The sequence below is a fragment of the Lissotriton helveticus genome, chromosome 5_1 (assembly GCF_964261635.1).
Source record: "Lissotriton helveticus chromosome 5_1, aLisHel1.1, whole genome shotgun sequence".
Lineage (NCBI taxonomy): Eukaryota > Metazoa > Chordata > Amphibia > Caudata > Salamandridae > Lissotriton > Lissotriton helveticus.
In genome coordinates, this window is record NC_136065.1 from 1,776,072,372 (window position 1) to 1,776,096,186 (window position 23,815).

The 23,815-nt window shown below is 44.8% G+C and overlaps 2 protein-coding genes across 4 annotated transcripts in view; one reads left to right on the top strand and one right to left on the bottom strand.

The window, feature by feature from the left end:
- Nucleotides 1-10,179, top strand: part of LIMD2 (LIM domain containing 2) — a 129,541-nt gene extending 119,362 nt beyond the window's left edge. For both annotated transcript variants that reach the window (XM_078645068.1, XM_078645067.1), the window contains one exon: nucleotides 8,041-10,179. In XM_078645068.1, coding sequence (XP_078501194.1) covers nucleotides 8,041-8,200 — 160 coding nt within the window. In that variant the 3' untranslated portion in view covers nucleotides 8,201-10,179. The remainder of the gene's footprint in view (nucleotides 1-8,040) is intronic.
- MAP3K3 (mitogen-activated protein kinase kinase kinase 3) overlaps nucleotides 1-23,815 on the bottom strand; it is a 2,022,699-nt gene that overhangs the window by 67,719 nt on the left and 1,931,165 nt on the right. The window lies entirely within an intron of this gene.

The following is a 23,815-nucleotide window of genomic DNA, read 5'->3' on the forward strand; positions in this document are numbered from 1 at the left end:
AGTATTGCCATCAAGCAGCAGGGAACCTTTTAGGAGCACAGGTGCGTGCTCATTCGACGAGAGCAGTATCTACATCCACTGCGTTGTTTGCTGGAGTACTTATCTAGGATATATGCAGGGCTGCTACCTGGAAGAGTACACACACCTTCACCAGGCATTACTGCCTGGATGCAGCCGCTAACAATGATGTTGCAGTGGGACAGGCGATGCTGAGGAACCTTTTCCAGTGACGGTGAGCTCTCTCCTGCATCCCTCCTTCCTTTATACTGTAAGAATTTGCAAATGTTATTATATATGCATTTCCCTTTGTGTAGAGATTTATAATATAGTGGTTTCCAACTGAACTGTTTATTCTCTATGATGTTTACACAATTATAGATGTTAAGCATGGAATATTTAACAATTGGAGGTTCTATGGCTTTTCAGGTAAAACTATTCCTCCCTACAGATTGCCTATTTAAAGGACACTCTTGCATGCGTTCATGTCGATGCAGAATAAAATGTGCTACGTACCTCTAGCTACTCTGATTCAAACATGTGAATCTATGAAAGTTCCAATACTGGAGTAAGAAAACAAGTTAATTACCTGTAACTGTTTTTCTCCAGTATTGGAACCTTTCATAGATTCACATGTGACCTGCCTTCCTCCCCTGAGAGGCTCACCTTTGCGTTTTGTACAGGATTATCTTGGGCACAAGTGCTCGGAAAATCTGAAGGGCTAAGGCTCTCTCAGGGGTGTTCGAGGGTGAAGGGTCCTGATTGGTTCAGAGATTGTTTTTGGTCTCTTTTACAAAGCAAGAGTTATGGGTTACGAAACTGAAATGGGCCTAGGCCTTTTTTCTGCTTTGTATTGATTTAAGTATTGCTTTTTTGATGTACTGAGTACTCCCACCTCTTAGACGGGGAATGATTCAAGCAAGTGAATCTATGAAAGCTTCCAATACCGGAGAACTAAAGTTACAGGTAAGTAACTTGTTTTCTTCTTGAACATGAACCGGTAGAGCAAATCCTTTTTTGTTGATGGCAAATAACGTCAGGCTCATAATGAAGTGAAATGATACAGTGAATGATTCTGAAAAAAAACAAAGATGGGTAGTAGACTGGAAATAGGACTATATATTTTTTGTCCTTTCACAAAGTCCGACTTGTCTTTTCTAATGGCTTTTAATGTTTTGTGTCAAACCTGCCACAAAAATTTCTAGGCTATGTAATTATGAAGCGCTCTGATACCCTAATTGGATCATGTCCGGGCTTTATAAAACACGGAATAAATAAAAAAAATTAAAATATTTGCCCAGAAATAAAAACGTGGCCCATATAAAGATTCCTGTAAGTAGCTTGGGTGTAAAACAGCGGATATGCACATGGATTTGAGTGCTTAAAAGACACTAAGGAAAAAGGGTCCATGTAAGCAAATCCCCAATTTATTAATATAATTGCGAAAGAAAATAACTGCACGACATCTAAAACATCATCAAAGGAGAAAGTTAACTTTATTGTGACTCAGATACTGCGAATCAGTAGGCTCCCATTATCCAAATCTGGGGTTGGTGTGACTTCTGGTTTTAATCTCAACACAAGCATACCTGCATCATAAGCTTCACAAATTCCTGCTCTCTGCACGTGAGCACCCTCAGCTGCGTGTTGTTGTGAAGCCAGTGGGAGGGTTCTCCAGATCACCTTTTAATAATAACTAGTGTGTGATTCTCATCCGCTTAGGGCTTGCAGCATGCTTAAGCACTTAGCCAATTATATGTCCAATAAAAAAAATTCATGTTACAAGGCCAATGGTCATCGGGTCCCAATAGGCACTTAGATGTCCGATCAAGGGAAACCGGTATATCCGGCTTATTAAATATGTTTGATAACCTCATTGGTCTTGGGTGAGGTCTCCCAGGCCTATTCCAGTCATTCGGAGGTTACTAATTGCATTTGTACACCAGCACACCTGATTCAGCCAAATGATGTGATGCAGTGAAAAAACATGTCAATGTCCCACGCACATGTGAGCAGGTTCACGTGCAAGAGCCAGTGCAAGATCCAATGCAAGATCCAATAGCAAAAGTCAGCCAAGTGCTACTATACTGAGCTGGTGAGAGAACTAATGGAGAACATCCTGGCATCAGCTACAGATATTTATGTTCTATGCGAAGAGTCCAATGTGTTCAAATGATATTCCCCAAACAAACATTCAAACAATTTCCATGGAAATTCACTCCTCTGGCAGAGGGATATGAGGTCCTCCTTAAGCACATTCAGCAGGTCTGAGAACAAAACTCGGCAAGGCCAAGTTAGAGTGATGAGAATGACTGAAAGACTGAAACGGGCCTGAATAAATATTCCAAAAACTGGCATCAATGCTCTAGCACATAATGCTACAGTAAACACGTGAAATGTGCATCAAGGACTGCCTATTTGACAACCTTCGCCATTTTGGAGTCCAAATGCACCCTGATTTACTGAATCCTTCTTGAAAGGTGCTAAGGAGGATCTGGGGTAATTCTCTGAGAACCCAGGGTTTTACAGGGCCCTGTGAGGTCTTCAGTTGACTATGCTCCCTCCTATTTCACTGGTCAGATGAGGCTGCCATTTAGGTGAGACTGGCTATCAGTGGACCTTTGTCTGATGCATTGAGGCCACCACTGGAGTCAGGATGTAAGGAGCAGCATTGAGACAAAATGCTGGGTTGTGTACTGTTTCTTTCCCACAGTGCAATATGGGGGGGAAGGGAGGAGGGCGTTTATAGCTCCTCATTACATGGTGGGAGAGCTGTTGAGAGAAAAGATACTGAAGTGCTGTTATTGCGGTGGATAGGCTCCGCCTCCTTGTTGCCATTTTCTCTTTTTGGGTGACATTTTGAAATTGAGTGCGCTTGTGGTTGCACTGATGTACAGGTCGGTAAAGCCCTATAAGGGTAAAACTGTTGTGAGTCCGTATAGGGGGCATAGTGCGATCCAAGCTGGAAGGAGTTCCAAATCTAAGGTGAGCTACTCTTGGGCATGCTTGCTGGATATTAGAAGGAAATGACTAGGGCATGAACATGTTCTAGGCATCAATAAACTCTAGTTGTGAATAATCAGTTACAGTGGTGGCTCGCCAAGGGAGTGCTGTGGGGCGGGGCGGTGAGGGGCAGGGTGGGGGGTGGGGAGGGGAGTCTGACATACCACGGGCAGGAGTTAGGTAAGTAATTAAATAAATAAAACAATTTACCTTCCGCGTGCTGCATCACTAACTTACAGTAAATAAATTGAGAGACACAATAAACCCTTGGAGGCTTTAGCAATACAATACAGGGTAAATTGTGCCTACAAGGGAATTTGTTTACAATGAACTAATATACATCTAAAATTACTTAGAGGGTTAGTCCATCCGGAACAAATACCAAAGTGTCATTAGACAACACCGATCAATGCAGTTTGTAAATACAAAAACACGGGGATCCTAATTGTTTGAAAATATAGGGCTAGATGTAGGTAATTCTAATTTACCGACTAATAAATACCGAATTTTACCGATTCGGTATTTATGAATCGGTAAATTAGAAAGAGGGAGATGTAGATAAATATTTTTTTTGAATTACCGACTCTGTAAAAATCGGTATTGCCCATTGATTCCTATGGGCCTTGAAGCCCATAGGAATCGGTAAATATCGAATCCTGCAAGGGTGCAGGGGGTGTCACTTTGACACCCTCTAGCACCCCGAATACAGGCACGTGTAACATGTGGCACACATACATGCCCTAAGGGCATGTCTGTGTGTCACATTGCACAGGTGTGCATGCACAGATGTGCATGCACACCTGTATTCGGTATTTTACCACACAATAGGATTGGGTGGTAAAATACCGACTCTTAAGGGCCTGTGGCACTCTCTGAAGTGCCACCTACATCTCATTTACAGAATCGGTAAATTTACCGATTCGGTATTTTACCGATTCTGTATATTTACCGAATCTGTAAATTTACCGATTCTGTAAATAAGATGCCCCCTACATGCCAAATCCTAAATACCGGTCGGTAACGGCCGAAATCGGCCGTTACCGACCGGTATTTGGGCTCCTACATCTGGCCCATAGTTTTTTATATATAGACACAATTGAAAAGGAGTACAGACACAAGAATAAATCAGCAAAAGTCATGAAAAGAAGTGAAGTTGAATTAGCCTAGAAATTCATGACCAACAACTATTCCAACCAAATTAAAGGCAACAGATCTCCTTCTGAGAATATATGTCACTCGAGAGTAATAAAAATGTCTCCGGAATAGAAGGCGGAGTCGACGTTTCAGTCTTTGTGGCTTCAGTCCATCAGACCATCTTCAGGACAATGGTTTTTGCTAAAACAAGACTCTTCTATTGTTTTTGGAGAACAGCCTGGAACCATGAAATAAATGTATGGTCACGGCCGTGCCCTTAACACTGACGTGTGTAAGCAAAACGTTATTCTGGGGGGGTCAGCGAAAACGTCCGTATCAGACAAGGAGAACAATCTTCTTAGCGTGATATTACAAACAAGAGTTGAATGAAAGGCGTAGCATTGAGACTGGCGTGAGTCCAGGAGTCAAAGCATCACTAACTTGGCGCTGCAGCATGCGCAATGTAAATTGTTTTATTCATTTAGTTACTCACCTTAATCCTGTCCGTCATATGTCGGACTCCACTCCCCCCACCTTGCCCCTCGCCTGTCCCACCACCACGCAACACTCCCTCGGCGAGCCGCCAGTGATCAGTTGGGAGAACAGAGGGTATCTGCACCTGAGCATGGGGGCATAATGTGTGGTAAAGGGACAATGTACAAGACCTACAGGGAGGTGGTGGGTACAAAGGTTGAGGAGGAAGGGAATGTTGTGGTGCAAAGACACATGGAACTAGTTGGAAAGGGAAAGGGGAGAGGCTTGCCAATTTAATGGTACAGTGTGGTCTGAATAATGCCAAGTTGCTGGTAAAGCATGCTCCAGAAATCCGTGACTATCTAGTTGATGGAATTTATGATACATTTTGCATCACGGAAACCTGGCGCACAGAAGCAACTGGTCCACAGCTAATGACCAGTTAGACGCAGTTGCACGAGAGACATTGCGTGCCTGTACCACGGCTTCAAAAGCATGCGAGTGTCCACTGAGGGCAGAATTGAGGGTACATATCTGCTTAGCGAGTACAGCTTTACGCAAAGAGGCCTGTTAAATGAGCCCAACTTTACCGGGTAGCGTTTGCTCGAAAAGCACAGCTGTGAGGGATAGTGTCTGCTGAAGGCGTTTTAAAGGGGAGACGACTGCTCTCTGAGTGAGATATGAGAGGAAGAGACCTGTCCAGTGATCTAGGGATCTCTAAGCTGAATTTAACGCTATCCAATGTCTAGTGTCAGGCGGGAACCCAAAATAAACAATGGCACAAAAGTTCAAACCAGCCTAAAACTATAGAGGACAGATGGGTTCAAAATTATGCACCAATTGCGGTCTAATCACCACAGAAGTGGGGTGGCAATCATTCTCCAAGAGAATCTTATGATGGAGTTACCTACACCAGATTTCCCCTTGGCAGAAATCATGGGGTTCAAGATCTCTTGACGGCTGCCACATTGTTCTGTGGCCTAGTTTGTTACCTTCCACCTGTATTTGGGAAGGCATTTGTTGATCCCTTCCTGGATCCGGTGCTCCTGTTCTTATTGGAGTATGCTAACTTTCTAATAGTAGGAGATTTTAATATATGAGTTGAGCCAGTCATTCGTTCATTGGTGAACAAATTAATTTTGTGTTTGGAGGCACTGGGGCTTAAAGTGAGGAGCATTACCCACAATAAAAGCCACACGCTTGACCTTATATTGGATCAGTTGACTTCCTAGACTGTGAGGAAGCTATGCCTCTAATTTGGTCTGACCTTTTGTTAATACCTTTCTTGTGCAAGTGCCACCCAATGCAGATGGTTGTAACAAGACCTAAAGTTAATTTGAAGACGAAACAGACATGGGCTAAGCTATCACACAGATCTAGTAGTTGATGTCTCAGGGATGGAAGGCTATGCTGCTATACAGTCTGGATTGTATCAGCATATACAAAGTGCTTGCTTGCTTAAAGGGTCATAGATGTAATCCATGTAGATACTGCTCCTTGGTACCTTTTTGCTTTGAGGGAGGCTGCGCTGGCTTGCAAAAAAACTAGAGAGGATTTGGCATGCAGACTACACTTGTAGTGCAACAGACTCACTAAAAAGGGCCCTGAAGGATTACCAGTGGCAGGTGCTCTCCGCCAAATCAGCCTTCCTTACCAAGAAAGTGCTGGAGGCCGAGAACTCAGCAAAGGAAATGTTCTTGAAAGTACATAACGTTTCCTCTCCTATGTGTGTGTGAAATAAAATTGTGAACTCCTTGGAGTTGGCAGGTAGACTGTCTAATTTTTTCAACGAGAAGATGTCTAATATTCTGAAATCCTTATCTCCTTCTGTGGCAGATTGTGACTCAAGGATTGAGAAGGAGGGTCTTAGCCATGTTGGGGTGAGCAGGATGGTAGACAGAGGGGTTCTGGAAATTATAGTAATACCCACCTGGAAAAATATGAGCCGTTAATGCCTGATAACTTCACTTCAATCATGGCTGCCCTAAAATCAGGATCTCCCCTGGAACCTCTGCCCCCCTTTAATTAGAAAGCAGGGGCTGAATCCCTTGGTCAGTTTCTTCTGGAGAGCTCTAATAACTCCATGCCGAATGGAGGTGTTCCATGGAAATGGAAAAAAGCACAGGTAGTGCAGCGATTAAAATAAATGCGAATGCAGATCTCGACGTTCTCGCAAATTGACCCATCTCTCTGTTGACATTTGGTGGGAAGATAGTGGAAAAACACCTTCATTATGTCCTGTCTAAGTGGCTAGCCAGTGAACAAATACTTGACTTGCTTCAGTTAGGGTCTCGCCCACTACATGGCACAGAGATGGCTCTGTTAGCTGTGGTGGATCACCTTCAAATCCTTACGGACAAGGCAGAATGTACGGTCTTGATGTTATTAGATCTGTCCACAGCATTCAACATGGTATATCATTCTATTATTTTGACCAGGCTCAAGGAAATCGGCATCGAAGGAAAGGCATTAGAGTGGTGGTGCAGAACCTACCTGAACGATAGGTCCCAGACAATTTTGCTACCACCATATACATATGAGTTTAAGACCTTGAGCTAAGGAGTTCCATAGGGTTCACACATAGCTCCACTTTCTTTAAAGTCTTCATCTGCATCCTGGGGGGATGCTTTGTACCTCACAGGCAGGAAGAGTGCTTTTCAGAATACCTCTGGGCAACATCCTGTACTTACCCCTGATTCTTCTTTCTAATGATGAATTCCGGTGTCTCCTAAGTGATTGACACACCCATGCAATACAAGCAAACCAGGTGGTTCCGGAGGCATCTTGTACAATGGTCGCACACAGAGGGAAGATGTGCAGCAGGTCAGGGACACATGCCGCAACACTCCAGCTTCAAGCTGTGCAATTTAAAGTTAGCTGAGCTGAACGGCACCGATAAAGGAAAACAGCAGACAAAATAAATCCCAAACTCATCAACTGGTGCCTGGGCTGAGTAATTTGTTAGAAAAAGTGTGAGGGTGTCTTGTGGAAACAAGGAACTGGCGAGGGCACTCATACAAGCTGTGTGCATGTGCTGTGCCACTCTATAGAGTGGCACAACACATGCACAAAGCTATGAGTTGACATTTGTTGAAGCAGTTTATGGTCCCACCACTTAGTGGTAGAGCACCCACAAGAATAAAATGAGGAAAGGGCTAGGATGCAAGAAGATGGATGTTTCTTTATATATATGTTTTTCATGCACCAAAGGCTATAGTTTGTGGATGGCATGCCATCCTAAATTCTTTCAGTGTCTGCTTGACTGTATGTTGCAGATGTCGAAGCTGCTAGCTCAGCTGAACAAACTTCTCATTAGTTAGTTGCCAACTATGTGATTCTGGTGGGCGGTAGTACTTTGACCTTTGGGTTGGTTTGTGGATCATAGTTATCACTGTCTCATAATGTGCTTCCTCTTTGGATTCTGTTTTTCAGCCTTGGTAGCTATGCTGCCCTGCACGGAGAGTTCTACTGCAAGCCACACTTTCAACAGCTCTTCAAAAGCAAAGGAAACTACGACGAAGGCTTTGGACGCAAACAGCACAAGGAGCTGTGGACCCACAAGGAGATGGAGACTGGCACCAAGTCTGCCTGATGGTGCCACCTTAGAAGCCATGTTCTGTGAAGAAAATAAACCTTTACTGCAAGAATGTGAACAAATGAAAGATCGAGCCACATGAACTGAGCTGATGTAAAATGACTGTCTGGCAAAGATATGATTTCTGTACAGTCTGGCATACTTACAAAGACACGTTTCCTGAAGCAGGCGGTTGATTATGCAACAGCAGAACTGGATTTACAGTGCCCTGCGCACACGCACAACACACAGGGTTGAGATAAAGTTTTTAAAGAGAAGAATCGAGTTCTTTGCACTGTAAGGCCCCCTTTTCCATCACTTCCACCATTTGTTTCTGAAAAGCCTTATTTCCATGGTCACCGTTTTGCAATTCGAGACATAAACCAGGAAATGTTACACGCCATTTTGTAGTACTCCATGCTAGTGTATAGAAGGAGCAGAACAAATCTATTTTGGCGTACAAGACCATCATCATCATCTTAATTTCGGTTCGAAGAACCATAAAAGTAGATAAGAACAAATATAATAATTACAGAAACTCACATTAAACACCAGTATGTAAGAAGCAAGTGATATTATTTTTTCCAGGTGATGGTAAGCTGTTATGACATTTTCACATCAAACAAGGCATCTGTGCACATGTCCAAAGCAAGAAAGTGAAGAAGTCTAGTGACACTGTGGTCTTGAGTCAATGGCATTCACAAAAGTGTGATTGATATATATATATATATATATATACACATGTATGTGTGTGTGTATGCCCATAATGGACGCATTTGTACACATAAATTCAATGATAGCAGTTGTCCACCAGTAAGAGAAAGACGCAGTTGCACGAGAGACATTGCGTGCCTGTACCACGGCTTCAAAAGCATGCGAGTGTCCACTGAGGGCGGAATTGAGGGTACATATCTGCTTAGCGAGTACAGCTTTACGCAAAGAGGCCTGTTAAATGAGCCCAACTTTACCGGGTAGCGTTTGCTCGAAAAGCACAGCTGTGAGGGATAGTGTCTGCTGAAGGCGTTTTAAAGGGGAGACGACTGCTCTCTGAGTGAGATATGAGAGGAAGAGACCTGTCCAGTGATCTAGGGATCTCTAAGCTGAATTTAATGCTATCCAATGTCTAGTGTCAGGCGGGAACCCAAAATAAACAATGGCACAAAAGTTCAAACCAGCCTAAAACTATAGAGGACAGATATTTGAATGAAGGCTTTCATGTTTGTGTGATAGCAGACTCTGAAAGCAGCCCCCTAGCATTCAGCCCACCGTGAAAATGCCACAGTGCCAGAATGGCCAGTCTGGCCCTGCCAATACCTGGGGCTTCCCAGGGGGTCCACTGTAACAGACAGCCTATTTATGACGAAAGATTGCTTTGCAGTCATCGAGAGTAAATGAAAAGCAGAAACCCACCAAAGACCATAACATCACGGATACACAATGACCAACGATGCCTTCTCAATAGGTCTGCACATTTGGTGCATAGTCATACATGCAGTCCACAAATGTCTCCAGTAAGGGAGCGTGTCTGAAGTAAAAGGAGACCAACAGAACGAGTCATAAAAGGAACTGCCTCCTGGTGGCATTGGTTCTATCCAATGAGGGGAGATGCAGGTTAAATGAAACATGATGCAAATCCAGTTGATAATTATTTATATTATCTGTTCTAAAAAAACAACGAATGAGTCTGCCTCCTTCCCCCTCAATCGTCCACAAAGAACCTTACGATTTGGAGAAGCACGGGCTTAAGCTAGAGGAGCCTTGACAAAAAAATTAAACAAATTATGTAATTTTTTGTTTTTTAGACTATTGCTGTTTTAATGTGCTGAAATCGAACCTTTTTATTACACCAACTCAGTTCAGCTGTAGTTCTGTCTCAAAGCGTGAGCATGATTGTGTTTCTGAAAAATAATTTTGCCTTTAAAAACGTTTTAGAAAAAAAGTCATTTGAATGTCTTACGTATTTGAGTGGTTTTATATAAAAACTCATGAAAACTTTATTCCTTTGGTTTTATTATTACTTTGTTACATCTGCTCTGTGCGAGGTCCAACACTTTTTTTCCACACTGTGTCAACAGGTAAAAAGATGGGTTGTATGACGGAAGCACACATGGCATTACGACGCATGCCTTTACAATGCATCCTTAACAACGCATATGGCTTCACATCGCATGTCTTTACCAGGCAAAAATTTACCACGCATATGTAAGTATAAGGCCTTTTTATATATGTATATATAGATATATACACACACACATGTATGTGTGTGTATATATCTATATATACATATATTACCTCTAAACCCTACCCATCCTAAACCCTAAAAATACCCTTGCCAGCCTAATCCCCATACCCACACTGAACTCTAAAAATACTCTTGCCACTAAAATACCACTACACATCCTAAACCCTAACAATACCTGTGCCACCCAAATACCCATCCCCATTCTAAACCCAAAAAATACCCTAGCCACCCAATACACTCACCCATCCCTAAAAACACCCTTGTCCTTATTTTGTGTGTGTGTGTGTATGTATATATATATATATATATATATATATATATATATATATATATATATATATATATATATATATATATATATATATCTTATGTATGAAACGGCTTTATACTTACCTGCAACATACCTACATTTTCATTGTAAAGGCATGCTTGGTAAAGGCATATGCGTAGTAAAATTCTGAGTGGTAAAGACATATGATGTAAAGCCATATGCATTGTTAAGGCTGTGTGGTAATGGTATTGTGTGGTAACGGCCACATTATAAAGGCTGTTTCCCCAAAAGATGATTTTAACCCAGTTACTTTACAGAAAACACACGTTTTTCTTATTTCTGTCTTATTTGTCAGGATACTAGTCTGCTGCGCTATGGCTGGTACCTATAACACATTATACATTATTTACTTATTACAGTTCTGATCTGAAGTAAATTAAAGTACTGCAGTTCAGCGTTTATCATATTTTTTAATTCCACCTAATGTTGAGTTGACGGACCACCATACTGTTGTGAGCAAAGCGTGTTTAAAATGTGGGGCAGGGCATCCGGTATAATTTGGATTGGAAGGACGAGGGCATTGCACCATATATCATAAGTCATAAAGTACTTGTTTCCTTACATATAGCCAGGGTTTAGCTGGTCTCCTTAGGGTTCGATGACCTCATAAAGGCATATAAATACTCCACTGGTTAATGAACTCTTCAGTGATTTTAGATATGTTTTAGGTCTGGACCAAAGATAGTTTTAGATGTCTCGTCAGCCTCAAATAATTAAAAAAGATAAAAATACATACGCATACATTTAGGGCTTATGGATGGTCCTCTTCATCCATCAGTGTGTTCAACATCAAGTTCACTATGGACCACAAGGGTCAATCTGAGTCAGAACTATAGCTCAAATCTCACACCTTTTGATTTAGAAACTATAAAAAAAACTTGACATTATACTCAGAGCTGCAAATAAGCACAACACCTGTGTGCTTATCATCCTTTTTCCATGCCCCCAGATAGAGAAATATTCTTGAGAAGATGGATGTGATAACTGTCAGTGACTAAATCTAACTTGGAAGAAATAGATACTTGTAGTCTTAGTTCGGCATCCTAGTAATCTTCAGTGAAGTCATAAAGGTTAGAAGTCTCCACTGCATGCGGGGACTATGGAACACATAATCCACATACGTATTTACAGATAAGATGCAATATCCAGCATATCCAATGCTATGGATTACCCTCCAAAGCCTACCGAATGCCAAATTATTTCCTGAAATTGTAACTATTCCAAAATAAAAGCTCTTTCAAACCTAAATTGCAGGTGGAGAGCCACCGTACAGCAGTCCACAACCTGGGAAACATGGCACTACTCAAAGAGGAAGCATAAGGACTCCGTAAATAACCAATAGCGTAATAATGGGAGGAATTATGCACAGCCCTCACAGAAGGCAGGAATAATGACTTAAGACTCCTCTAAATCACTGTGAATATCATAGGGGACACCCCCTTACACATACTGCTTCCTATCGACCTTCGACTAGACCCTGCACTCTGCTCACAACCCCTATCCCATAAACCTTAGAGTCATTTGGGCATCCCCCCTCTCCATCATTTCACTCCGTAGGATTTCACAGTGTCGATGTACTCTCATTTTTAAAGAACGCCGCTTGCACCTTGTCGGCGTTGATGGAACTACATGTTAGCATTCACATGACACTGATCCTCTGCAAATCTTGGCTTTTGGGGAACTGTTAGTATCACTTTATTTATGTTTTTATTTGTTTACTCACTGTACGTAGTTGGCACATGTAAGTAAACTTGTCATTCCGTCTCTGTTGGAAAACGAGGCAGCATCTGTGAGGCCTGCACAAATAACATGACTACATTTGTCCTTCACTTGGAACCAAACACCCAATTGTAGCGCCTGACTCTCAGAGGGTAGCGTTGCAGAGCAGTCTGAGGCTTACTCAAGGGAGGTAGTGTGGGCTAGTAATCGCCATTTGCAGGTGCGCAAAAATAACACTCAATAATTGATTGTCCAGTCTGTACTTTGCTTTATAAAAATAAGAGTACATTTATTAAACACACACACTACCCAATACTAAGCACCAATTTACAAATGTACATAAGCTGTTGGAATTACTTTGTGACATTGCGTAACATCTTCACCCCTCCCGCGGGGGGGGGGGTCTAGTGCCATCACTCCCATGTATGCACATTATCTTGCCCCCAACGCAATTAGTTGAATATAACCTGGAGCGAGGGCCCTGTGCACTCGCACCATCCCAGTGGCGCCCCCCCCCATTACCTCAACAGCCATTAAACAGGGATACACCTGCCTTGGTGACACATGACCCAGACTGAGCATCTCCTACTGACTATACAGTATGCACCTCTGCATCTTAAGGGCTAACAGTCTGGGTTCTTCACCTAAGTGCAGCAGCAAGAATACATGTTTAAGCATCCCTGTAGAGTGACAGTACTCATAACATTTGGATATCATTAGAATGTATTGTAATTACAGCCCCTCAAGGCATCACAGATAAAATCACAGGTTTAAGTACATACAGTCAGACACCCTAGCAGGAATGTCTAGCCACTTACCCGCATGCGTGCAACATGATTTCCCCCCGTACGCTGGATTTTGCGGATTCGCATGTTACGTGACGAGCTGGGCTCGTCATGAGCGTGCCAGGAGGCTACCTCATGACGAGCCCAGCTCGTCATGAGCGTCGAAGGGGTTAAATCCACTTTGCTTATGACTCCACCTTAACCATGTACTTCACATTAAACACATGAATTCCAGTCCCTCTATAAAGAATAACCTTAGTAAAAGCCTTTGTGGTGCAATTACATCTCTTCACCTCCCAGGGATGTCCTTCTCCATACATCCACCCCTTCAGCCCTTCACTCCATGAAGCACTTTTTAATTCAGCCTCAGCTGAACAACAAAAGTTCCAGCCCAGAAGGTGATAAATGCAGGCTGAGCCCTTGAGGGGTTATTCTTTCCAATCCCCAAGACACTTAGGGTGAGACGTTTCTCTTCGTGCAGGGGGGGAGACTGCGCTTCTCTAGCAGCCCCCCAGCACCCTGTTCATCATTGAGGGTGACCCCCCCCTCCTCTGGGGGGACCCCACGCACCAGAACAGCAGACTTCCAAATGCCTGGCAAGGCATTATGGGGCGATTGTGCTCCTCTTTCTGCATAGAAGATGAGTGGCTCTCCCGCTGTGCCGGGGAGAGTCGTGCTGGCTCTTCACCGCTTTCTGGGGCCTCGGTGGGGGGTCCGGTCCCACCTGGACCCCCAGGTAAGGGGATGCGGCTCGGGGAGCCCACCCCCGACCGCTCTGCTGGTGTTCAGGGGCCCGGTCCCACCCGGGCCCTGTGCAGCTCTCCCGATGGGGATCCCGGTCCCACCCGGGACCCCCGCAGGCCTGTACGTTGGAGGGCTGCCGTGGGAGCCCCCCCCGCCAGGCCAGCACCCTCGCGTGCTCCTGCAGGAGCTGGCCACTCAGTTCTGGTCTGCCCGCTCTGGCAGGCAGACGCGCGAGGCTTCACTGGCTTCTCTGGACCTTGGGGGGAGTGCGGCGGCACTCCCCCGGCCTCCTCCTCCGTTTTGGGGCCCGGGGATGGGGTCCCGGGCCCCTGGACATCTTTGGGGGGGTGCGACGGCCCTTCCTCCCCATCCTGGACACTGTGGGGACCGGAGATGGGGCCCCGGGCCCGTCCTCCCGTCTTCTTTGCGGGGGGGCACGACGGCACCTCCTGCCCCCACCTCCTCACACGGGGCCCGGAATTAGGCTCCCGGGTCCCTCCTCCCGCATCTCTTCATGGGGAGTGCGACAGCGCTCCCCGGCGCAGGGTTCAGCGGGGGCCAGGGTGGGCTCCTACAGTAAGATTCCTCTGAACCACAAGATCTGGATCAAGAAGATACTCCCTCCACATCTACATGGGAACTCGAACGAAATCCACGCTAAGGGTCAGGAGTATGGACGAACCTCAACACCATAAGACTCACAATCAGGCTCACAGTGAGACAGAGCAATGCCTTCCTGAGGGACTGGCGTCTAGTCCATTACAAAAGACTCTGCTGCCACGAGGGCCTCTCCAGACTTCGGCTCTAGTCAACACCGAGACACAGCAACAGACCTGAAGCGGGACGTAAAAAAGCGCCTCTATTCCCATTGACTCTCTGGCTCCATTCACCTACACTGGGAAGGTATATTCCAAGGATCCTAATGCCTCAGAACCCATGTCAATGAAGAGGATGTCACACCGGACACTCCATGAGATGCTGTACCACAACCCAAGCATCTTACAGATGGAACCACTAGCCCTCCTCCTCATGCACCTGCTTCCCCACCACGACCTCTACATGATGCGACTTCACCATCACTCCCTCATGCTCCCTACCACGGTCAGCACAGTGTTACTCAAATACAGGAAGCCCCAGCCCTTGAACTCCTCTTGAGGACTAGGGTGCACCATTTTATCCTCACCCAACAGAAGATCTGTGAAAGGATTATGATGTTGACCCCCACAGGAGACACACACATACATCCTATTACACTATCACATACCATTGCATCATTTCAGGCACTGCACTCCACCATAAAATGGGCATGCATTCCATTCCTGAGGTTCCTTGTGGAAACACTGCCTAGGTCTAAGTACTCCATGTCGCTCCTCCCAGTGCTGAAGGTGATGCTCAAACCTTCCCCAGACATATTTAAGGGCCTGTCAAAGACTGTGTTATCCCGAGGGTAAAGAAGAAATATAAGCCTTCTCCTTCAGACCCCATTTACATCAGGGAGCATGACCTGCCAAAGTCCTTGGTGGTGCACAGTGTCCATAAAAAAGGCCTCTGTACAAACCACAGGGAAGGCTCCTTCACCAGATAAGGAGAGTAAAAGAATTGATGCAGCCAGCAAATGGTTTGCAGTGGGTGCGGAAATACACTAGTGTATCGCTAACTCGGTGGCCAGACTCTCAAGATATGACTGGGCTCAATAAGAGAAGATGGAGAGTCTCCTACAACACCTCTCAGAACAATTTAGGAAAGGGAGGAGGAAATTGTATCCGTGGGAAGGTAATTTCCTACACCACTATAAGGTGGGCCCTGGATGTCACTGATACATTAGCTGGAGAGGTTAACAAATAAGTTACTTACCTTCGGTAACGCATTATCTGGTAGAGACAGGATCTAGCAGCAGATTCCTTATCTCACAGAATTCTCCCCAGGCGCCAGACTGGATCCGGAAACTTTTTACAGCACTACCTCTGCGTGCAGGTAGAGGGTGTGAGCAACTGTAGTGACGTTGTCTTCCAGATGTGATGTTGACGGAGTCCATATAAGCCCTCCACTGATGAAATTTCTTCTGTGACTATATTTCACACCAACAATGCAGAGCCACTTATAGAAACTGCCTACGGAAGCAGTGTGCCAAAAAAGAGACATCTTTGTGTCAAACAATTACGAAGTCCTAAAGAAAAGCATCAGAATGCCAAAAAGAGATCTTGAAGGTAACAGGACAAGCAGCTTGCAGAGTGGGTGGGTCATTAAGGAATCTGCGGATGTATCCTGTCTTTACCAGATAAGGCAATACCGAAGGTAAGTAATTAATTCATCTGATAGAGACATCTAGCCGCAGATTCCTTATCTTAGAATTAGATACCCAAGCCACACCATCCCTGGAGGAGGGTCTGCAAAGTGAACTCACAAAAGATGCCTGAATAGGACTATCCGGTCCGTAATGAGATAAAGTGACCAGGCCCTCTTAAGTATATAGGTGAGGCAAAAAAGATTCTCCAACAGAAGGACTGTGGAAAGCCCACAAGGAGCGCAAGTCTGCAAGACCGTAAGTATTATGTGGAAAACATTACCCACAACAGAGGGATAAGAAAGTGTTGGAGAAAAAACTTAATAGAAACAATAATACTATATAACCCTACCCAAGGTATTCAACCCATGAGTGGACAAAGCTAAAGGACCAAGGACAGCAGCCCACACCACTAAATTAGGGCTCCTGCTCCCTGCCGTGGTAACTAGTATGTGAGATAACCCCTCCCTGTGAAACACAGGGAAAAGAGAATCTCAGAACACATCCACAATGGATAGAGAGAGAGAAATCCCATCAATGCTGAATAGAAGCATTGCAAAAAGATCAACAACGTTTGGTAGAACCGACTCTGTTTGAGAAAACCCTCCTAGAGAGAATGTAACCCTTCGGGACTATGTTGCGTAGAAGCCCAGAGGAGAAAGGAAAAAAGAAATGCATAAGCAACGCAGATCCGGGAGTGCTCAGTAATTTTAGGTCCATTTCTCGGCTATCAGCACCCGCAAAAATCTTAGAGAAGCTTGTTCAGCGACAGTTAGCAGACTTTGTAAAAGCCAATGGCTTGCTGCCTGACTCTCAATCCAACTTCCGAGCTGGATACAGCACAGAGACCGCATTATTCGAAGTATTCAAAACGGCGGCGCGTCTGCCATGGTAGTACTTTTAGATCTGTGTGCAGCATTCGACACAGTAGCTCATCTGACCCTGTTGAAGAGTTTAAGTCAACTTGGCTTTCAGGGACTGTTGTATCCTGGCTCCGGTCTTTCTTAGAAGACATTGTCAGCGTGTCTTCGTTCAACCTTTTTCATCTTCATCCAAACGGCTGGTATGTGGAGTGCCACGGGGCTCGGCCCTGAGTCCGCTGCTTTTTGATCTATATCTAGCCCCTTTGGCCACTCTCCTTGAATCCTGGGGTGTGAAGGTGTTTTTCTATGCTGATGATATGCAACTAGTGTTTTATTTTCAAAAACACTCCGTTACAGCCTTCCATAATTTCAAAGAATGCCTGAAAGATATTTCTAAGTGAATGAATAGCAATTTCCTGAAAGTTAACACAGATAAGACTAAGGTTTTGTTTTTCAGTCAGGCGACACCTTCATCCATTTTTTGGTGGCCTGCAGAGCTGAATCCTCTTCCAAACCGGCCTGCCTTATCCAGAAACCTGGGAATCAGGTTGTATACCAATCTTTCCTTTACGGCATAAATTTGGCCGATTTCTTCATCTTGCTTTGTGAAAGTAAGATCTATCAGGAAAGTATTGCGTTTTCTCTCAGAGGAGAGCTGCAAGACTATTGTACACGCACTGGTGACCTCACACTTTGATTACACCAACAGCCTGTACCTGGGGCTTCCAGCTTATCTGATTCACAGATTGCAGATAATTCAGAAGGCGGCGGCGAGGATCACCCAACGGGTCCCTTTTCGCCACCATATTTCACCTCATCTGAGGCAGCTCCACTGGCTCCCTGTAGTTAACAGGATCGAGTTCAAGGGCCTGACATTTGCCTTCATAGCCTTAAGAGGAACAGGGCCACACTATCTCAGACAGAGGCTCAGCTTATACCACCAGGAGCGTACCCTGAGATCTAATCATTTGTGACTCCTTCGCACTCCAAGATATGTCAAAACTCAACAAGGTCGTAGGTTCTTCTCGGGAAGGACGGCTAGGCTTTGGAATGCTCTGTCTATCCATCTACGCTTGGCTGAGACAGAACAAGGATTCAGGAAGCACTTAAAAACTTAGCTCTTTAGTCAGGCATAGTTTAGCTGGTCTGTCTTCTCTTCAGTCTCGCTTTTAGCGCCAGGTCCCCTCAATGGAGGTAGCTGTGTGCTCTATAAATGGGTTTGATTGATTGATTGATTGAAGTTAAGGTTGAACTAGAACACCAAGAAAAGCATAGTTACAAAAGCAGATACATATACCATATGGAAGAAGTTAGCACAACCATACCTGCAGTATATACCCAAATATACGTGTACACATATATACACCTATAGATATATTGATAAATCTAGACATATACACATACACACAAGTCTATCAGAATGCACCAAAAGTATTATCCTTCCAGTCGGGGAAGCAAACCGCGGGCTCTCTCGGAAAGCAGAACGACTGACCAGAGTAGGAGTGAGGAAAACCCATAGAATAGAGGTATCCATCGAAAGATAGGTATAAATAAAAACATACATTGTTAATAGACCAAAGTTGCAACAGAGTGAAAGTAATAGAAATATAGATATTAACACTAAGCTGGAAAACCAGCAATATAATACCGTATAAGAGGAGAGTGGGAGTGAAGGGAACAACCCACCCTAAAAAAACAAAATGTCAACCGCTCATGAATCAACACTACTGACTGAAGAGGCTACGATCAGACGGTTAACAAGAAATCAAAAGAAAACAGCAGGTGTGCAAAACTCTGATATGAAGGGGATGAAGACCACAACTAGGGTCCATTAAAAGGTATAGTCTAAATAAAGGCTAACACATAGAAGGCCTCAACAGATAACCAATTTCCATCCAATAGACAGAGATATCAGGTAGCAAGACCTGACTCAAGCTTCTGATAAAAGATGGAGGTACATAGCGTGAAAGAATCAAGCCTGATGAAACGGAAAAGCCAGAAAATAATGGATGCCAATGCATACCAGCACAACAAGGATTGAGGCCAGTAAGAAATGTCTTAACAGGAGAATGGTTAGTCTAGCTGTTTGCTGTCCATCCCATATTAGCCAAACAATATTGTCTGGGTCTCATCCGAAAGGGAGGGCAGCAGGCATGCCAATGGATCCCACAATCTATGGTAGAAGTGTCCAAGGACGCAAGAAGTATTAAGGAATACATAAAGTCAACCTGGGAATTACCATACACACACAAATGTTGGAGTGGGGGAAAAGAAGTATTTCTTAGTGGTACACAATGTAAAAGCACACTAAGTGGTACACTTTTATGTCAGGGTATTAATTTACATGGAGCCTGTGAAGGTTCTTCGAACAACTTATCCTGCCACCTGCAAGGTTCTCCAGCAGCAGTGATAGATCCAATTTTTAGGCAGCTTTCAAATGGGAGCTATATAATGTTGAATGATCACAGCTGTTGTGGAATGATGCCAGAAAAAGGCTATCTCGTAAGCAGTGTCAGCCAGGGTCACTTGTTGTATGGAAGTTTTGTTTCCTAAAGCTAAGACAGCTGGGGAGTCGCCATTATGGCCTTCACTAAACAGCTCTTCTATTCGAATTGATACTTTAAGCAGAATGAAAGCCATTCTTTTACAAAAAACTGTGCCACTGACCTTGTCTAAAGAGACGTATGAACTACAAGTTGCAAGGTCCTCTGCAGAGATACATACCCTATGTCAACAAACTGCCCCGTACATTTCGTAGAAATGTTAGGTCGTATCTTAAACATGTCTGATACCAGTGGTATTGCACATGTATTTAAGACCGTTTTTTCGGGACTGTTAGCACCATTTCAAGCAGTCCTCGGCATTTTTCCAAACTTCGTGCACTCTGTGTTCGGCGGCCTGCCTCTCATTTTGGGACTCGTAGCAGGAATACTATTGTTCCTTCTGCTCCGATATGGCAAGTCCGGTCAGCAGCGACACCCAGATTACCATAGAGAACACTCTCCTGGCAATGAAGTGCCACAAGCGTCTAGTCTTCTGGCCACTCTGTCTGAAGGGACAGTAGGAAAAGACTTGATATTTTGGGCGGCCAAAGCAATCTGTACCACAAAACCATGATGAGTAGCATGTCTGAGGAGACATGCCAGATCTCCAGGGGCCGGACGGTGTGTGAGAGAATTAGAGCAATCTACAGGGGTCCTTGTGTTGGGTTTTAGTCCAAGCCCCCTAAAAATATAAAATAAAGCCTCACTATAACGAAGCACCGGCTCTCTCCCTGATTGGCCTTGATGAAAGACGCCAAGTAAGGGATCTGTCGTCATTTCCACAGATGGAAGTGTCATATCCTAAACTACAAAACAAGGCCCTAGCTTCAACCAACTCACTCACCCAGCTATTCTTCATAGGAGGTTGGACCATGTCAGAGATGGGGTGGTAAAACTCCAAAGCCTCACCAGCGCTTCCATAATCATATTCCTCAGAAGGAAAGACCAGGGAGGGGAGCTATAGAGAGCCATGGAAAGGTGTCTGAGACGACCGGCTTCACTAGCGCTGCATCCAACACTATCTGGTGATGTCTTGGCGTCAGACAGGGGAATGAAATGAATGAAATGAAATGAAAATTAGATTTATAAAGCGCTGCAGTTGCCCTGAGGCATCCAGGCGCTGGAAGTTGTGGAGCTTTGAGTGGTGCTGATGTCGGTTGACCAAGGGGCGTAACACAGGCCTCCCCAGCCCCGACGGTGCTCCAAGGTCCCCCTCGGCACTGGATTATGGCAGGAGAGCTCCTGCTTGAGCCCGGAGGGGGCCCCTCCACCTACATTGCAAGGAGGCCACCTCAATTTTTGTTACGCCAGTGGGTTGACCAGACCCAGGTGCTGTCATCAGAGCCAGTTCATTAGACCCAGGCATCGCAGGTGGTAACCCCGAAGGGCCTGTGCACCGGCGTCGAAACGGATTTGGAATCTGAAGGCCGAACTGAAGCAGAGGGCGAACCCGCCGGCGTGTACTCAATCACGGCTTTGTGCACCTCCTTAGGGCGCGAGGGGACTCCAGGGGAAGGTGAAGACCCAAAGATACTATGGAGAGAATTGTAATATTCTCTCATCAGGGTCATAGTTACCCTGGCTCCGGGGTAGTCTTGTGCACCGACTCTTTAATCGAAGATCGGGAACAGGCTTTATGTGGTGCAGTCGGGGGGTGCCGTGACTTCGACCACCTGAGTCGTGACTTACCTTGGGACATCGATGGATAGTGATGTCCATGAGAATGGCTCCCAGATCAAGCCCGCGGTCGGTCCATTGAGCACGAAGGGGACCGAGGTTGACAGGAAGTCTTGGAAGACTGCAATTTCCACACCACTAGGAGCTTTTTTCAATGTTCCGTCAGCGCCTTCGGGCAAAGTTGCTGACAGGAGTTGCACTCCTCGTGGTCCCGTTCCTCCCCCAAGCACCACATACAAACAGGGTGAGGGTCCATGGCAGATATTTGTAGACCACAGGACCCACAAGGCTTGAACCCTGAGGACATGAAAAGTTGAATAAAGGCACACTGTTCCGTATGATGAAACCGTTGAGGTAGACCAAAAAAATGACCTGAGGAACCGCTTATAGGATCCACGTTGTAAGTGCGAAAAAGAAGAAATTGGTATCAGCGCATTAGGGGAGGGCTTATAAGGACTCTTTCAATGTCATAAGTTTCCAGATCCAGGTTGGTGCCTGGGGAGGATTCTGTGAGATAAGGAATCTGAGACTAGATGTCTCAATTAGATCCTTCAGTTATCCTAAGAGGGCACTCGTGGCTATGTATGTCTGGCCTCAAACCAGAGAAGCAACAAAATCTCGCTAGCCTACCTTTCGATGAGGAGCACTTTTTGGTTCATAAGTAGAATAAATGCTTGAAAAGATAAAGAAAGATACTGATAGAGCCAAAAGCACGGGGGCTTTCCAGACACCATTCTCCAGTGGCTCCACTCAAGAAAACGTAAATGCCAAAGCTTCGTCTACAGTTTTCCACACCCACAATTCTTGCGTAATGCCCTATGAATGAACTGGTCATAGATATTTGCCAAAGTTTTTCCTCTATTCCCACTCCCATATCTGGAGAGGAAGATACAGTAAACATCCATCACCATCATCCTGGTAGCTCCTGTATGGGCTAGACAAGAATGATTCACAACTCTACTCCAGATGTTATTCCCCTGCACAAGAGTCTCCCTAGCAGACCAGACCTTCTCTCTCAGGAACAGAGCAAGATCATACATCCAGACCTCAAGCAGCTCAATCTAGCAATCTGTCACCTGAGGTCCTGAGTTTTGTTATCTAAGCCTTTCATAAGAATGCATGGATATTCTAAAGGAAGCTCCTAGAATGTAGACCGTCTTAAACTTGTGATACAATACATTGTTTGATATTTGCTTTATCTAAAGAAATCAGGGTTAACATATACTTCATTTCAATTACATCTTGAAATTTAGCTAGCAGTTTTTTCCCTCACCCAGAATCTGTTGCTAAGAGGGCTCTGCAACCGTCTATCCTCCACGCCTATGCACTTTCTCCTGATGACACTATCCCTCTCTCATTGTTGAGTTAAAGTCACCCTCCATGATGATAAGAACTTCCGGTGTTCTAGTCAAACAATCCTCCATCTTACCTAGCATCACAGATTGTAGGGAGGCCACTGTGAACTTCTCCTTATTCCTGTTGCCTGTCACATGGTGGGTAACACCCCTCCCCCAGGACCACCGATGTCTTTGAAACTGTCAACAGAAGTGATTTGTGCCCCATTATACCAATGCCACGTGAGGAAAGAGTGAAGCTGGAGTGGACCCGGGTTGTGTATCTCCCTCTACAGAGAAATCTGCAGTGATTCCCACTAGGACAGCAGGATGAGATAGGGATTCCTTTGGTACAAAAACTGAAATACTGCACCCCTCTTCAGCTTCTAGGCCAGCCCGTTCCCTTTCCATGAGAAGTTGGAGAGACCCATCTTAGGTATTAGCCATTCTTGCATGGTCATTGTTCAAGTGTGTTATGTGGTGCTTAGACCTGCTCACCCAATCAACCATGCCCTGTGCTTCCCATCCCCATAAAATACCCCCTCCCTACTACCCCAGGCTGCGAGTTTTGAACTACTCACGTCTTCAATGCCTGAGGTGTCTGTTGCCCTCCCCACTCAAACATAAAACCTGTTGTCTTCCCCTCTCAGGGTCTCCTCTTTCAGTCTCTAGATGGCGGGTTAACGGTACGTTCTGTAGGGTTCGTCTTGATGGTAAAACTCCTGCCTTTGGTTATGCCGGCTGATGTGCTTTAGTCTGCCACAGTCTAAGCATGTTCCCCCCTAATGACCTATTGTGGACCCTGATCTGTGATATTTCCGCTGGTGCAATCTGTTATCACTGGCTCTGTAAAGGTTGTTTCTCTCTTTTTTTTTTTATATATATATCTATTGCGTTTTTTCAAATTTACAGAGGTCGTTCAAAATCGTAAATCTCTTAAATGGCTCCCTATTGAAGGCAGATCTGCCTACAAAACTGCCCGCATTACTCATAAAGTCCTCCACCAAAACACTCTGTAGTACCTCTCCAAGAATCTGTTCATTGCGGGCACCACACGACCTCTGAGAAGCACCAACTCCCTCCTCCCAATCCCACCACTGCATAAAATGAA